General features: G+C 42.1%; 1 protein-coding gene across 3 annotated transcripts in view; it reads right to left on the reverse strand.

Annotated features, from left to right (window-relative positions):
- Nucleotides 1–16,196, reverse strand: part of PCNX2 (pecanex 2) — a 150,620-nt gene extending 134,424 nt beyond the window's left edge. For 2 of the 3 annotated variants that reach the window (XM_066178792.1, XM_066178791.1), the window contains exons 1-5: nucleotides 16,029–16,196; nucleotides 9,744–9,949; nucleotides 7,147–7,261; nucleotides 4,790–4,826; nucleotides 2,635–3,909 (exon numbers count right to left, since the gene is read on the reverse strand). In XM_066178792.1, coding sequence (XP_066034889.1) covers nucleotides 2,635–3,909; nucleotides 4,790–4,826; nucleotides 7,147–7,261; nucleotides 9,744–9,949; nucleotides 16,029–16,181 — 1,786 coding nt within the window. In that variant the 5' untranslated portion in view covers nucleotides 16,182–16,196. Of the gene's footprint in view, nucleotides 1–2,634; nucleotides 3,910–4,789; nucleotides 4,827–7,146; nucleotides 7,262–9,743; nucleotides 9,950–10,307; nucleotides 10,513–16,028 lie in introns of those variants that run through there. The other variant, XM_066178794.1, reaches the window with a different exon arrangement.
- Nucleotides 16,197–17,375: the final 1,179 nt, after the last annotated feature.

A 17,375-nucleotide genomic window follows, 5' to 3' on the forward strand; every position in this document is an offset into this window, starting at 1 on the left:
AGATATTAGAAAGAAATTCTTTACTATGAGGATGGTGAGGCACCAAAACAGGTTTCCCAGACAAGCTGTGGATATTCCATCCCTAGGAGTGCTCAAGGCCAGGTTGGATGGGGCTTTGAGCATCCTGGCCTAGTGGAAGATGCCCCTGTCCATGGTAAGGGTTTGGAACTAGATGATGCTTAAAGTCTGTTCCAAACAAAACCTTTCTACGATCCTATGAAATTCAGTTCACGCCACTAAATGAGAGCTTGGTTTGAGGGAAAAGCAGAATACTTCTGTTTCCTTATGATCTTGTATAAGAATCTTGTTCATCAGATCTAAAGCACAATAACTACATACACATGAATAAGTTTTGGGGTTGGGGTTTGGGTTTTGTTTTCACTGTGGAATCTGAATCTGACTTACTCCGATCATCCATTTCTTTCTTTCATACAGCAACCTTCCCTGCTCATACTATCTGAGAGTAAGCTCTGAAAGGCCGTTCTAGATTAGCTGAACTCTCTTTTTAAATTTTCATTTAAATTTACCTCTGAAATTCTCTTTTCCAGCTAAGCCACATCACTCAGAGGTACAATTATTGTGTAAATACTCCTTTTTATGGCTGAGGAACAGAAAAAAATCACAATCTGCTTGCTGCACCCCTCACATTGCTGTGTGCTGTTGTGCAGGTAGGTGACTCTGCACCCCAGGAATCTAGAAGGAATCCAGCAGGGCTCAGCAGGCTCAGGTGAGAAGCAGGGCTTGCTCAGCACTTGTCTTGGGCAACCAGGGCACAGACTGCAGCCAGCAGGGCAAGCTGATAAACTTGATAGAGGAGGACAGAAACTGCAGTGAAGAATAAACAGCCTGAGAAGGCGGGAGAGATTGGTAAGATACACCAGAAGAGAGGCGGCAGGTCTAGGAAAAACAAAATTCATTTCTCCTGTACTTACCCTCTTCTCAATTCCTTCATCAGAAGGAACTGAGAGGAGGGTAAGTACAGGAGAAGTAAATGCAAGCTGTGGGGAGGCAAAAGCTTTAGGTGGGCTCAGCGGAGTAGAAAAGCCTAAACCACCAAGAGTGTGGATTGCTAGGAAGAACAGAAGGAAAGATGAGAGCCTACCAATACGAAGAGGAAGACAAACAAGGAGGTGGCACAGGAGAGGAGTGCTAAAACTGAGAAGGGATGACTGAGGAAGGAAAGGCACAGAACTAGAAAAAGTGGAAGAACGAATGGACCTAGGTGAAAGAGGGAATGAGATAGGGGTGTAATACATTGGATAGGACAGGCTTAGAGAACGACAGAGTGAAAGGTAAATGCAATCTAAAAGGAAATGACACACTGAGAGGATAATCCTTCTTATTACTTTAACAAGATAAAAGCACACATTTCACAACAGTTTTTAAAAACCTTTTAAGTCAGTTGGGCATTTTTCATGTAATGGAAAACTCTTGCAGGAACAAGCTGATGGAACAGAGAGCAGACAAAATAGATGTGCCAAGCTGCTCTTCTAGGGTACCATCAAGTTTCTTACTTTCCATGCAAACTAAGTACTGAGACTGCATCCTCTTAAGCTTTCTTAAAACAGCTTATTATAGGATCTAAGGTAAAATAAACATTTTGGAGAAGGGGAAGATACAGGTTGTCTTATTTCACTTTGACTCAGATCTTCTAAACCGACTGCACTGACCACTTGGGGAAGTACCCTGAGATTGCATCTGCCTTCACTGCACTCCATCTCACATCCTCATTAAATGGCTCTACTAATTTTGCTGGAGGGCTGCTAGAGACACTACAAAGAACAGTCCTCAACAGATAAGAGTCGCTGAGTTCAGCGACAGCAATGACAATGCTGATTAAAACCAGAAATTTCCATATAAGATCTATCAATTGTACTGCATATAAGTTTTTAAACTGGCTGATTGATTTTGTTTTAAATAAAAGCCCTCTTGATTAAATGGAAACCTGCATGGGAATATACTGTTTTTCATTAAAATATTGAGGGCTTTCACTGAAAACAGCCACCAGACTTTCATCCTTAAAACATAAATATTTTAAGTGACTGAAAATGAAAACTCTTACCTGTTGAGAACATGAACATGATCTTTCCTTTTTTTTTTAGTTACAAGCCAACCCACAACCATTCAGGGAATTTAGAAACATACGTATGTATGTGTACACTTGTTAGCTAAAAGTTGAACCACCCCAAGTGACAATTCCAGATTTCATAGTTAGAGGCACACAGAAAACTCCTCAACATGCACCTGGTAAGATGTGCAAGGGCAGGTGTAATGCTATAGCTATACACATTATTACAAGATACTTCTGGTATTCCAGCAATCCAGGCACACTATTTTAGTACAGAATACTAAATACATCATGGATACCTACTAAGCTTATCATTAGGTTTCCTAGAGGAAAAAAAACAGTTTTCTTCAAGAAGATAAAAACATTGAAAAACTGCAGCTGACACTATCACACACTTTCACTAAACCACTTTGTCCCACCAAGGCCAGCCCTACCCCAGCCCTATTAGCAAAACCAGTCTTCCTCAAGGAATTTGCCTTACTGCAGATAGCCAGCTAAGCTGCTTTAAGTAATCAAACTCTTCACAACATCTTTATTCTAAAAGAATTGTAATCCATGTATAATACCTCCAACAAGCCCATTTTCCTTTGTCGTCTCCATTTTGACAGTGGATTGATTAGATGTCTTCATCTTTGAGGTATTAATGGATTCCAAGAGGGAGACAAATTCTAGGAAGTTAGATTCGTTGGGCATCTGACCTTCTTTAGCTTCTAGATCTGATTTAGAGGTTGGTAAGGTCTTTTCTTTGTCAGATACCTCCACAGAATTCTTACTTAAAAGCACGTCTGTCCCGCTGTCTACACTCAACACCCGCATGTGCCTCTTTTCATGAGTAGTTCTACAAGACTGCGGGTCTAGGTTGTGCAGGTCTTCCTTAGAACTCAAATCCACAGTCTGAACATTCTCCACAGCATTTTCCTGATTTGGATCTGAACAAGTGTTAGTTTCTAGAGGTGTATTTGCTGGGTTGCTGAGGTCCTTTACTGCATCACCCGATTCATAGCCAGAGCATTGGTTGGATGACAGCTCTGCCCTCAACATTTCTGGAGTCCTGTCACTCTCACTAACTTCTGTGCAAGGCTTAGCTTTACTGTCATCAGACAGGTCAAACGTGATAACAGGGATTCTGAGCTGTTCATTAGTTTGCTGACTTGACCAGCCTGTTCTAACTACACCAGAGTCAAGGGCTGAGCTTGTTCTCTCACTCTCCAGGGCCTGTAAGCGGACAGAGCCTGGCAGGTCGCTGAGGGTGGTGTTTGGTGTAGTACTCATTGTGATGACAATTTTAATGGGTTCGCACAGCTGGTCACCAGGAAGAGAATTGTCCACCACTGCAACAGCAGTCTCACTGTCGGAGCGGTCAAGGTCCTCATGGCTATTACCAGCACCACAAGAATTTTCCATCTGCTCGTGCTCTTTGGTTGCAACGGCATTGCATTGTGGGCAGTTGCTGGTAAAGCCTGTCTGTGGCAATCCATCTGGCAATATCTCCCTTTTGTAGCTTTTAGGATTACTTAAATGGTCTGAAATAACTGAATTTTCACTGTCCCATGGCTCTGAAGAAACTCCAGTCCTTAAAATATCACCTTGTGATGAAGAAATATTGGAGAAGTTTTTAGCTACATCTCTATCCACAAGAACATCTTGGGATCCATGGTGGCCACAAGGCTGTCCATTCAGTCCATCACCAGGAAATGTTTCCATAGCAGCTGGTTTTGTTGCTATTGCTGATGTGGTGGCACCTGAACAGGAGGTTGTAGAAACAGGTAATATATCTGCTTTGATACAGGGTGAGGTAGATGAAACTGGCGGTGTAGCCTGGTCTTCTAGTACCATAACACCTAAGAAAAAACACTGGGGCATTAGGTCCCACGTGAACGCTAAGTATTAATAAAGTGTGATCTTTAACCAACAAAACATGATCCAGAACAGAGGAAGCTTCCAAAGGAAGCACAGACGACGTAGCTGATTAAAACAGTTCCAAAGCAAGAAGGGTTTATTTTTGGTAGCTAGATAGGAGATACTACAAAAGCAAGACAGAACCCTTCCAAGTCAGGACAAGCGTAGCAGCATGTCTATGTAAATAATCAAAATAGCTGAAGAAACAGCTAGTTTGAAAATCAAAATGTTTTACAGAACTATCCCCACTTAGGGAGAGGTAAAAAAACACTAAGCCAATGCTGCAGGTTTTCTACATCACTTTCTGCAATTTCTAAAAGGTCACACAGGATATGGTGATCAGCCTTAACAAAAACAAAATAATATTTAAAAAATGAAGACATCTCAAGCACAGGAAGCATAAGCAAAGTAAGGTGTACTGGAATATACAACACAGGGCTAAAGGTTGACAATCACAGCAGAAGTTTACAGCCAGATGTACAAGGGCTCTAAGACGCAATCCAAGTGTTAGCTTCCTAGTTTAAGGCTTTACAGAAGCACAGAGTTTCGCAAGAATGTGGGGCAAGGCTCTTTCATCTCCCTGTATCAAAATGGGGAGAGCTATTTGCACACTTCTCAAAAGATTGCATCCCAAACAGCTTGGCTGACAGCTCAGAAAGATTAGTCTGTTAGAATACCCTTGAAATTTAGTTCTGGCTCTTCAACTCAGATCCTAATAGGAGGCACAACAGAACCTGCCATGGGGTCCTCTGTGCCACTACTTTTTGTGCCAAGCAATGATTAAACAACAGTTTAAGGGGATTTATAAAACCGTTTAAATACCTCTAAGATCTTCAATAGTTTCCCGTGTCGGCAGATCCTAAAAAAATTGAATGAAACACACAAGATTAACATTTATTAAATTCTGTTGGGGGGGAAAAAAAAATCTATCAATGTAGCTATCAATAGCTATCTAATCAAAGGTATATTACAGCATTGGTAAACTGCTTAAAATCACTGAAATTTGAACATACACCTTGCACAAAATGCAAGGGGTGGGTGAGGGAGATGGTTGTAGAACAGTCATGCTCCAAATTGCATCATTGCAATTGTGTGTGATGTTTGGGGAGGGGAAAGAAAAGCAAGACATTCTTCAAAAAAAAAATTTTTGCGGTGCCTAATCCATACATTTTCTTTTAACCATTAAGGAATAGAATGTGCTCATCCGTTCCATTTTTCCAGCTATGTGTTTCCAAAGCACTAGAACAAAGTTTAGCCTCTAGCATTGGTAAGTATTTCTCAATGGAAAACTAGAGGACAGAAAAATTAAATTAATACAGAATCATTGAGATTCCAAGAAAGCTTTGAAGGTCATTTAGTCCCAATCCCCTCTGCAATACACACACACTCAAAGCAGGTACAGTTTGAGCAGGTTGCTCAGAGCCATCTCCAACAGAGCTTTGAAAATCTCCAAAGAAGGAGATTTCACAACTTCTCCGGAAAACCTCTTCCAGTATTTGACCACTCACTTGGTAGGGGGGGAAAAAAAAAATCAACACACCAACCACCAAAAACCAGAACAACCCCACATAAAAGACATTAAATGTAATTATCTAACTGTAGTTTTCCATGGCTGCAACTGTTTCTTATCCTGTCACTGGGCACCTCTGAGAAAAGGGTGCTCAATCTGCTGTGTATCTTAGTATTAGAAAGCTGAAGACAGCAGTAAGCTCTTCTTCTATGCTTACAAAAGAGTTTAGCCTTACAAAGGCTAAAATATCCCATCTGCCTGTCCTCACACATCATGTTCCTCAATCACCTTGGTGGCCTCTGCTGGGCTGTCATCAGCAGGTCAATGTGCATGGGAACTAACCGGGGAGCTCAAAACTAAACACAATACCCCAGAGAAATACTTCAGCAGTTTAAATTCAACAGCCCAAGTGCATAATTAAGAACAAGACATTGAAAAAAAAAAATGACTACAGCTCTCTTTTGACTGACAGGCACCAAAACCAAGAGAAAATTATTAATATTTTCTAAAATTTAATGGTGGTATCCTGGCAGCAAGTACAGGAGACTAGGTTTGACAAGACCAAACCTACATGTTTGAAAGTGGGAGATTAGGATGAGACCCCAGGAAGACATAGATTTGCAGAATGGACAAATACCAGAATACTGGAGAGTAGGACAGAAACAAGGTGAAAATTATTTTACCTCATTAAAAAAAAAAAAAAAAAAACAACCAAAAGAACTATTAATGTCTGTGAATCACACAGATGCTACAAAAAGGTAAAAACACTCCAGGAAATGAAGAAATAGTTCTGATTCAGACCAGGATTTTAATAATTTGTAGTAAATAGGGATAAAGGGTGGGTGCGGAGGAATATGAAGACAGAATGAAGTATCAAATAGCCACTTATTCAGAAATCACTAACCATCCTCTGCACTGACTGAGGCAGGAGTCCTGTAGAAAAAAATAGCATGGCATCACATAATTAAAGATGTTATCACAGTATGCAAGGGGAGTAGCTTAAGATTACACAGACCGCATTATTCTGTTTCTTAACTTTTTGAAAATTTCTTCAACTCATCATGAGTGTTTCCTATATTTTTCTTTAATAACATTTACACACATCACCTTCATCACATCATATACCTGCGATTTATTAAGCACGGCCAAGGGCGTTGAGTGCACATGTAAGTACTTTTAACCACCTGTAGACATCTCCTAGATTTAAATGGCTTTTATGCTTCGTTTAAATACTGAAGAGATGTCCTTGGTTCATTTTATAAGCATAAGTCTACTTACACAAAACCAAATTATTAATGCTCCAGGAGCAGATCCCTTCAGAGGCAACAAAATAATGCTGGTTGCATTAGCCTCTCCCTCCTCTCAAAGCAGCCCCAAAAAACTATTTGCTCTTGGCAAGATTTACAAAGGCCACTTGCTATCTATAGAGCAGAGAGAGCCCTGCTAAGAAGTGCAGCATTATGTAAGACAGTTTCAGCTCTGCAAAGCCAAACCTTTAGGACAAGGCTGACTGGCAGTAGTAGTATACCAAGTAGATGCATGGAAAGACCCTTCCTGCTTGGAGCAGGCCTATGTCACAAGCAATGAGTACCTGGCAACACAAAACTGTGTGTGGTGAGCAGTGGGCTGCATGAGGTGAGGACACTGCTGGAGGAGTGCACATACTAACCACGGCTCCAGGTGAGTCCTGTGAGTGCGGAGCCTGCACTCTGGAACTGTCAGGAATTGTCTGGGTAGAGTCATTTTGGCTGGTCTCACCGACGACATGATCCCCCGAGTTATTGCTGAAGGAGAAGCACATGAAAGATAAAGCAATGCTTCTTACCACAGACCATCACAGTGAATTTGGGGAAGTACCTGACGAACAAGAAAAAAAATGGGAAGAAGCAGCACAGCACAATGAAGTAAGAGCACTTCTTTTTCCCCCAATGATGAAAGCACAGGGCTGTAAAAAATACTGTAACACCATTCTACACTTCCTTCCTCACCAGGAAAACTTGATAAAAACAAAAGAATAAAAACCCCCAATGTAAAATTATTACAGTGTCCTCAGAAGTAGAGCTATGAGAAATACAATGACATCTCGTCAACCTCCCTATGCATATATAATGGCATTTACCCTGCCTGAGACACACACAGACTTATGGGCACAAAAGGCTTTTTGGGGCTTTTCCTTAGACATATGACAATCAAGACAATGCTTTCACAATTGTTGCTTTCTAAGTCCTTGAGTACATAAGCCTTATCTAACTGCCTGTTTATCTGGAAACCTCCCATAAAACACCTATCTGAAATGCAAGACAGAGTCTACTAATATAATCATTAGACCAGAAAATAAAATTTTTGCTCTGGTCTAGGCAAAGCAAATATACAGCCATTACGAATTTCATATATTCATAAAGCAATTTATTGATCAGTTCTTCTGTGGATACACTAAATTATCCACTAACTCCTTTTCAACATACGTTCTACTAGCTTTTCCATAGATATAAGCAGGTATTTTTGGACAAGGTTTACTATCAACAACCTACAAATATTCAGTTTTTTCAGATATAACGCAACAAAAATTCAATTTAACAAAAAAAACCACAAAAAACCAAATAAACAAAAAACCAAAAAAAACCCAGAAAAACACCACCATGAAATGTTGAAGAGCATGCGGTTGGGCTTTTCTATTTGTTCATGGGGTTGTTTTTATCACCAAAAATTTATTTTTAAAATTCCAAAGCTGAAGCTATAAAACTATTTATCTGGGGGTCTTTATTGTCTTTCCAAAATATTTTTTTTTAGTTAACTGGCTTCAAAAACTTGTTCAATCAACCTGCCAACTATCAAGGTCTGTTTAAAGAATTCTGTCATCCATCTAGTCAAAATAATATTAAGTTCTTTATTTTCTGACCAAGTACTAAATAATGGATGGTTGTGCATATACAAATCAACCTAAGAGGAACAGTCACATGATTCAACATGCAACTTTTAAGTTATTCTACCTTTACTTTTCAGCCAAAACATGTCTGAAAGGCATAACGCCATCTAAAGTAAAAATGTCGTATGGTTAGTGACACACAGGCATTTCTCAGAAGAGTCTCCATGCAGGTGGACCTTGACTGTCCCAGCAACATCACGGACAGGAGTGTAGCACAGATGCACATGTGCAAAGACACAGAAGAGCAGTAGCACAGAGGAACACAAACTATCTTGATACTACTTAGCTGGCACAGAACTAGCAGTAGCAATTGCAAATGTATAAAAAAATACCTTAAGTTCTTTTATACAGAGCTCTCTGTTGAAGCTTGACTGGTAGTTTTAACAAAGCTACCCAATTTAAGCTTGCTTTGGACATCTCTATGCTTCTGTCACTTTTAGACATACCTTATTTCAGCATTTTTCACATCTGTCATAACACGCAGTATCACTGAAAGTCACTTGCCTGCTTCATTTGTTTGTATGACTCAAGCTTGAAAAACCAGCAGGAAAGGTCCCCATTTATTCCAAAGAGTGTACAGTGTAACATTCCACCAATATATAAATCTGGAAAATGTCAGTACTAGTCTTTATCTCACTACTGTTTTTACCTTTAATATCATCACAGCCTGGAAACAACCTTACTGATTATATTCAGCAACGACTAATAGTAATTGGCTCCTCAGCAGGGAAGCTATAACTACCTTCCAAATGCCCCAGAGAAATAAAAGCAGCACTAGCTTTCCTCACGAACAGGTCCACAAAAGCATCATAAGCAGTTATAATAAAACATAAGAGGGAAAAGCAACTTATGCATCTAGCTGTGATCTGAGAGGGAGGTTACTACAAGCACACAAAGACAACATGAGGTTGCCTCGACTTCCAAACCCATGATATTAAAGCATTTTCTTTACCAACAGGTGCCTGCCACTTCCTTGCCTCTTCCCAGCAGGTAAGCACAGTAGGAAGAGGAAGGAGCAAGCATTTAAGACTCCCCCAGAAAACTTCTTCCAAGTTTTCTTCAGGATAGGATCTGTTAGCACCTTCAGTACGTATCTCCTCTACCACCTTCATGGTGCCCAGCTACTGCCCAACTTCTGAATCAGGGGCAGCTCTGCCTTCTTCACCACAAGAATATTTCAGCTCCCCAGCTGAAAAGCACTAAGCAAGTTTTGGCAAGTGTCATTCTTCATACAGCTGTAAGGAGCATTCTTGCATTCAACAGACATTTCTACCATGCAGGACCATGGTACAAACTCACCCATTTTACATAATGTGCCACCAATGCAATGAAAACCTTACCTACAATTTGAAGACTGAACCGCTTCTCCTTTTTGAACCTCTGTATCTTTACATTGCCTTCCATTTTTTCTTGAGAGCTTTTGTTGAATTACTTCACCTTTATCAAACATAAGGTGCAAACGGTAGCTGATCACCTTTATTACCGTGAAGAAAACTGTCACCGAGCTGCAGTACACAAAAACTGTCACTGCATTTGCTGGAAAAGCCTACAGAAAGAAATAATGAAGACACAATGGTAACAGCTTGCTTTGAGAAGATGCTGCTAAAATTTATAAATACAATATATTTATTGAGTTCTGCTCACAGCAAAGGTTTAAGAGTTTCTTCAAGTTTCAAACCATTTCACAAGATCTATTATTTTTATTGGCTGTGGATATTATTTATTATCAAAATCAACAAAATCTTACAATTGACAAACATTACAAAGCTTTTTAAAACACTGCACTCCCACATTAATGCAGCTGCAGCCTTTCCTTAACTATGAATTCATAAAAATACACACATAAAATGAAACATTAGTCATCTATAAACAGGAAACCTTCAGAAAAAATTCCATCATCTTACCCCGCATGTCAGTTATGACTCAATAGTAAAACACTGTAGTTTGATGTCCATTTTCTAATGCCTCACAACATGCTCCCAAATACCTTAACCACTGAGGAATTTTAAATAGTTAGTCAGGACTAGTCAAGGCAAATGAATAAAAACACAGAGAGGCATCCTGTCCTGGTTGAGGCTCGAGGAGCAAGCAACTGGCTGTGTGGTACCTAGTTACCAGCTGGGGTTAAACTACGACAGAACCTCTTTGAATTCTTTTTCTAAAGTACATAATTGTTAATTTGCAGCTGTCTGTGATCTGTTTGCTGATCTGTGATAAGCACCACAGCTCTTAGTCATTAAAATTAATTACAGTTCAACTATAGTCTGAAAAGTTCTTTCACAGACATGACACACTAACAACTTTTTTTATATACAAATGCTTCCTTACAGTAAAGGGCAAATCATAGCAATGGACACTTGCAGTTATAATTGAACTACCAAAGTCTTTACCATTACAGTCATGGAACATGCTTATGGATTGTCATTACACAGCTGCAGTCTCACAGTGAGTTTAATCTCTTTCCAAGTTTTAGGGGTTTTATTTGAACAAACCTTTACTATATTCTCACACAAGAACAACAACAAAAAAAAGCCCCAAGCAACACACAAAAACAAAAAAGGTTTTCAATACTCAGGACTCACTAAAAGCCTGCTGAAGGTAATTTTTAAGAATGGTCTTTATTTTGGGACTAAGTCAATCATTTTTTCAAATTCATAAATAAATGACACCGACCACACAGGTAAAGGGAAGGGAACAAGGCATGCTTATTTCATCTTTAGAACAAGTCACCACATTTATCTTGGTGTTGAAATTACTATGTTGAATCATTTCTGTGTTGTGACAAGCAAGTGGGATGCAATTCTGATGCTGCTTTTGGCTCACTGGGACTTCATACCATCAAGATGTACACATGAAAACTTTCAGGCAAATCCTTTTTTATGACTATTCTGATTCAGATACAAAGAATCTATTGTACAAGAGTGGAGGAGCTATTTAGGATGTACATACTACCAATGATCCCTAATAAGAGAGATTTGACTTTCTACAAGTTGAGGCTTAAGTCTGTTAAGAGTACTTCATGGTACTGTGTAAATACCAACTCTCAGCATACCTACCCTTCAGCTATTTAGTGAACTTGGGCCAGAGAGAGGATCCATTTGCAAGGTCATGTTCTCAGGGTATAAGGCTTAGCAGATGAGAACTTGAGGTTAAAGAATTTATGGTTTATGACTAATGATTTTACAAAACGAGTAAGAAATTGCTTGGCTTCACAAAGAGTGACAGCCAATTATCTGTAATGACTTGTTTAAGAGATATTTGTTCACCTTCCAAGGAATCCCTACAACTATACACTAAAAGGCACAGATCAAACACTCATTATTAAATAACAACTCAGAATGGCCCATGAGAGAAGAAGTGCTTTATAGGTGACATTCATAAAGCTTAATAAATATTATATGAATAATGTCAACAGGACACAACAAAAATAGATTTCCAGTAGTGCAGCCTATACATGCAGAGAGCACACTACAAGACAGACTGAAAGGAAGCTCCTAGATTTTTGAGTGGAAAACAGGGCCAGTTTTAGCAAATGCTGAGTGCTGCATGTCCTCATCCCTGCCTTGTGACCAGACCTACTAGAGCTGCACCCTGAGCCAGCCCCTGGTCTCCGTGCCCATCTGTCCGAGATAAGCTGTGTTCTAGTGCTCTCACCACACCAAGACTGCCAATGGCCAGTGCATCCTTAATACTCTGAATCTTGGGGCAGGCTGAATACTACAAGCCAGCAGGTTGCTCCCTGTCCACATGAGGAATTGGGAGAAAGATGAAGCTGACAATGGAAAGCCCTCCATTCTCTGAATCAGGCCTCTTGCATAAGGTACCAGTGTCATATGACTGCAGCTGGTGTTCTCAGGTACAGACAGGTGAAAGATATCAAATCCAGGCTAAGGAGGAATTAAGCTATAGACCACAGAGGAATTAGATGCTAGAGTAACTTTTGATGCACCATAGTTAAAACCAGCCTGGTTTTCTATGAAAATGAGGTTTTACAATCACACCATGTGTCTGCGTATTCATCATCTCCCTCTATCTCCTCAGTTGAAAGGTAGCCAAAGAATTAAAAAGTTATTCAACAAACTTTAAGAGAATACACTCCACTGAGCAAGGTCATAGCAGTACACCTCCTCCATTAATGAGAGGAACCCACACAGCTCTCTGACCTTTAGATGCCACCCCAGTGAGAGGAAAAGCTTCAATTGAGCTGACATCTTATTAGAAGCTAGGACAAAAATATCCACAAATACAAATTCATTAGAAAGAAGGCTTCGTGACTTCCCACAGGTTTCTATGAAAGCTGTAGCCCTAGTTTTCTTGGTTCTTGTCCCATTAAAAACTCTACCATAACGTACTTTTTGTTCTCCAGTAGCTTCTGTTGTTGTACCCTGCACCAGAATAGCGTGGGGTCACAGCCAGAAATGCAGGCTGGTGTGCCCCAAATATGGCCCAACTTACTGCTGCAAATGCAACAGAGTTGACATCACCATAAAGAGCACCTTTGCTTGGGGCTTCTGCCTGCCCAGAGATTGCTCTCAGAAGAACAGCCACATTCTCCTTCACGTGTCTACTGACAATATTTGAGTAGCACAAAGGTGGAGGTGACTGAGATACGTACATAAAGGTATGTAACCTTTGAACAAAATACCACGCCTTGTAAATTGGGCTGAATGATAAAGGGTGCTTAGACCCAGATGTATCCCACCCACTGCTTGAGCCCCTGAGGCATCTAAAGCAAGGCAGTGCTGCACCTGGGCCTCACTGTCTCAGTGTGCTACAGAACACAAATGAGGGAACTACCAAACAAACCACCAGTCAGGCACTACCATCAGAGATATGCGTGGGAGATATGACACTGGGGCCAAAGATCCATGTTTATACATTAATTAAGGTGAATCAATACTAAGAGATGTTCATCATACAACATAAAATACAGGAAAGCAGGTAGCAAATAAAATTCCTGAGGTGTACATTGAGTTCTAAGTGTGTGTCCTACCACACAGTAAATACAGAACGTAACAGGGTAGCCTATCTCTCTGCTGTGGAGATACATCCATCCTGTACATTTACAGAGAGATAGAGCGGGGTAAAAGGTGGCCAAGTGGGACTGGAAGCAGCTGACACACTGCTAGTCTTATCACAGTTTACCTCTGAGTAATTTATGTGCCCACACCCTTATACTGCCATGTTGTACTTCTCCTATCACAGCATGATTTGAAGATCTGGTGCGTAAGAAGCAACAACCCTGTAAGTTCAAGGGTTTCCTGTCCAACAAAAGGCAGGAGAAACAATCAGTATGTTGTTCTGGGGTGTCACCCAAACACGATGCAGCTTGTAAAATAAGGTATAGTACAAGTATTTCCCAAAGTTGCATCTCTAGGTCATTGGCATTTTACTGGGGCTGAATTCGGCCCAGGGGCTGAATACTAAAGAGTTATCACTATTTTCATGTGCAAAACACCTAGGGATCCTCAAGTGTTTGGTGGAATAAGATAACTTTAATTCTCAATATATTATGAAAGTTGACATGGCACAGTTTGAAGAGATCTCATTATAATTTTCAAAGTTGATCTGAACAGCAATGATGCTCCAAATACCCAATGGACATTTTTAATGTTTAAATGATAAAGAAAATAAAGTAATGGAAACACAGATCTGCATTTTCAGGGGCAGAGAAGCTAATAAATGAATCCTTAGTACCAAAGTAAGCTATGCTGAATAAGCCAGAGAAAGAAATTCTCGACGCACACAACAGAAACAACTTGATACTTTAAGCTTCTCAATGCTACCGTCAGCACGCCTCTGCTGAGCCACTGTGAAAAAACTAAAAACAGATGGATGAGTTTTGCCATTTGATTCAAATCACACTGTTTCAGAGACTTCCTGGCTTCCACAAAAGATTATCCCAAGCAAATGAAAAATTTAAAAAGTAGTACTCTAAACTGTTTTGATTTTGCCATTTCAAGAAACACCATTGACTGCTTCAGCTGAATGCAAAATACAGGTGTCAAGTATGTAACATAAAAATCACCCCAAACATTATTGAATATTATAAACAAAATTTCTTATAAATCAGAAAAAAAGCTTTAGTTAAAAAGCAGGTTCAAGTTTCTAAGTGGCAGGAATAGATGTCTTGCATAAAGTTTACAAAACCTTAGAAACAAGCCACTTGAAAACAAGAAAACGTGTAAGGACACAATGACTGCCAGGCAGCCATCATAATAAATGCATTATTCTTATCAAGGACAAAGAATACACATAGCAATATGTTAGCTCAGGAACACAAGTCCTGCATTTAACCAGATGATTCATCAGAAAGTCAGTCAGACTGCAGAAAAAGCAAGTCCATCTAGATAGGCAAAGATGATGCTCAAGAGAGTTCAGTAGATAAGTTATATTTTCACCCCTTTCAAAATGACTCCTCCTTTAGCTCTGACCTGAAGTCCAGTCTTCTTTTGTGCAACCCCCACACCTTCTTCAGTTCAGAACTTTCCCACAAGGAATACTTTCAGCTACATACTTATATCAACTGGGACAAAAACTTAGCCTTCAATTTTTTCCCTTTTTAATCACACATATGACTTGGACAAACAAAGCTTACAACGCAAGACTCTTGCTGGTTTGCATAAGAAATATGCAATAAATCAGAAGAAAGCACATTGCTATTCTGCTTCATTAACTCCATGAGCCATTCTTACAGGAATTCACTGCAATCCATGCCACAAAATCCAATACCAATTCACGCTTAAAAAGACAAGATTTGCTTTCCACTGGGATTGCAGGGGGAGTCATAAGTGCTCTTTGCTTTTGATAATCAGGCCCGTATCTGACCATGGAGGGTGAAGAAACGTATTTAGAAGTTGAGAATTTAGTTGAGTCACTCTAGGAACCAAATGGATGGAAACTGCTTCTAACGGAAGCAATATTACCCTATAATCACTGAAGGACACACCAAAATAGATTCGATGATCCAGCATACTTTAAGCTTTTCTCACACAGTAGGAAAACACAGCAGGAAAACACACAAAAACAAGAGCAAAAGTTTCAAGCTTTTCAGGAGAATAAATGTTAAAGTGCGGCAAACAAACTCTAGTTGTTATTCACTTGCAAAGTTTAAATTCCAGCACAAAGGGAGCTGCATGTCACAAAAAGCCATGTGATTCACCAGTGACATTCAGCAAGGCGTATTAATTACACGGTATCTGGATTTTTCCATTTATTTACCCTTCTCAGCAGGTAAGACTAGATCAAACTTAAAAACAAAAAACCAAAAAAACCAAAAAAAAACCTAAAACACAACACCAAAACACCTGTCTCCGAAAGAGATTTCTGAACAAACGTCCCCACGATCATTCAGCACTTGCAGAGGCCAGCGCTGCACCCCTACCCAACTCCTCCGGCAGGCATAAGGGTCCGGCCCCTGTCTAGTGCGGCCGGCAGACTCACCCCATTAACCTTTAGACACAAAACCCTGAGATAAAAGCCCAGAATGCCCAATATTTAAGCCCCCCGGGGGGCAGTTTACAGCCCACCGAGCGCACACGCCCTGGCCGCCGCCGCCGCCCGAGGGCCGGGGCCCGCGGCTCCCACCCCGGCGCCCGCTCCCGCCCGCCCCCAGCCCCTCTCACCAGGTGCAGGGCCATGGGCAGCGTCAGCAGGAACAGCCACAGATAGAGGTGGCAGCTGTTGGTGAAGGCGCCCTGCTCCGGGTCGTGGTACCAGCCCCCGGTCAGCGCCGCCCACACGCCCTGCCCCACCAGCCGCGCCGCCGGCGACACCATGGCCGCCCCCCGCCGCCGCCACCGCCGCCCCTCAGCCGCCCGCCGCCGCCGCCGCCGCCATGCCGGGCGCCCGCGGATTCTCCCATGGTGCCCCGCGACGCCGAGCATCCCGCCCGCCCCACCCCGGGCGCCGCCGCCGCCGCCGCCGCCGGGAGGGCGAGGGCGCCGTCACGGGCCGCCCCCCCCGCCGGGCACCGCGCCCGCCCGGCCCCGCCGCGCCCCGGGGCCGCCGCCCCGCCGGGGTCCGCGCCCGGCTGCCGGGGGAGCGGCGGCAGCGCTCGGAGGCCGCGGGGCGAAACGGGTCGGGCCGAGCGGCGGCGGAGTGGGGGCGGTTCTGGCGCGGGGGCGTCCGTCACGGCCGCGTCCCGCCCCGGGCACCGCGAGGTGCGTTCACAGGTGCAAAAAGAGCGCGACACGGGGGCAGCCCCGGCGGCCGCCAGCTGGGCTGCGCGCCTCGCCGGCCACTCCCCCACCGCCGGGTTCTCACTGATCCTGCCCGATACATCACGAGTTTCCGATCTGCGAGCTCTGCCCAACTTCAGTGCCACCCGTTTTGCGTTGACTTGAGATGTGTTTTGGGCGAGATGTGGGGGAATTCCTAAAAACAAAACAAACAAACAAAAAAAAAAACCCCACAAAAAAAAAAAAATCGGATTCTTTCAAGAATGTGTTTAAGGGAAAATCCCAGTCTGCCTTCGTTGAACAGTTTCACGCAGCTGACGTCCAACTAGCGGAGTGAGGAGGTAGGGGCGAGTTGGAGGAAGCATAGGTGGACTGGGGGAGAGTAGGGCTGAAAAGGTGATGGAGCTCAGTGGAAGCCTTAAGCAAGGGAGACTAAAGTCAGTGAAGAAAGAGGCATAAGGATACCAGATATAGTCTTACGGGACACCCCCGAAGGAAGGGATGTAAGGGTGGTTTGTGAAACCAGGGCTAACCACGCACGGGTGCTCACCACCTCCCACCCCCAACCATCAGCAAATAGCGGAGAAATTCAATGTTAAGTCTCTCACCGGCCTCTTTTAGGGACTGTTCCATATGTATAGACCTTTATTACAGTCAATTTTGTGAGGGATGCATGTATGTAATGGATACATCTATCAACTTGCACATCATCAAATTTACGCTACTTCAGTTGTTGCTGACCATAGCTACAGTTTCACAGACCAAACATGCCATTCTGCTGTGCTTTGTGTG

The sequence above is a fragment of the Chamaea fasciata genome, unplaced genomic scaffold, assembly GCF_029207755.1.
Source record: "Chamaea fasciata isolate MVZ Bird 193981 ecotype frontalis unplaced genomic scaffold, bChaFas1.0.hap1 SCAF_3, whole genome shotgun sequence".
Taxonomy (NCBI): domain Eukaryota; kingdom Metazoa; phylum Chordata; class Aves; order Passeriformes; family Sylviidae; genus Chamaea; species Chamaea fasciata.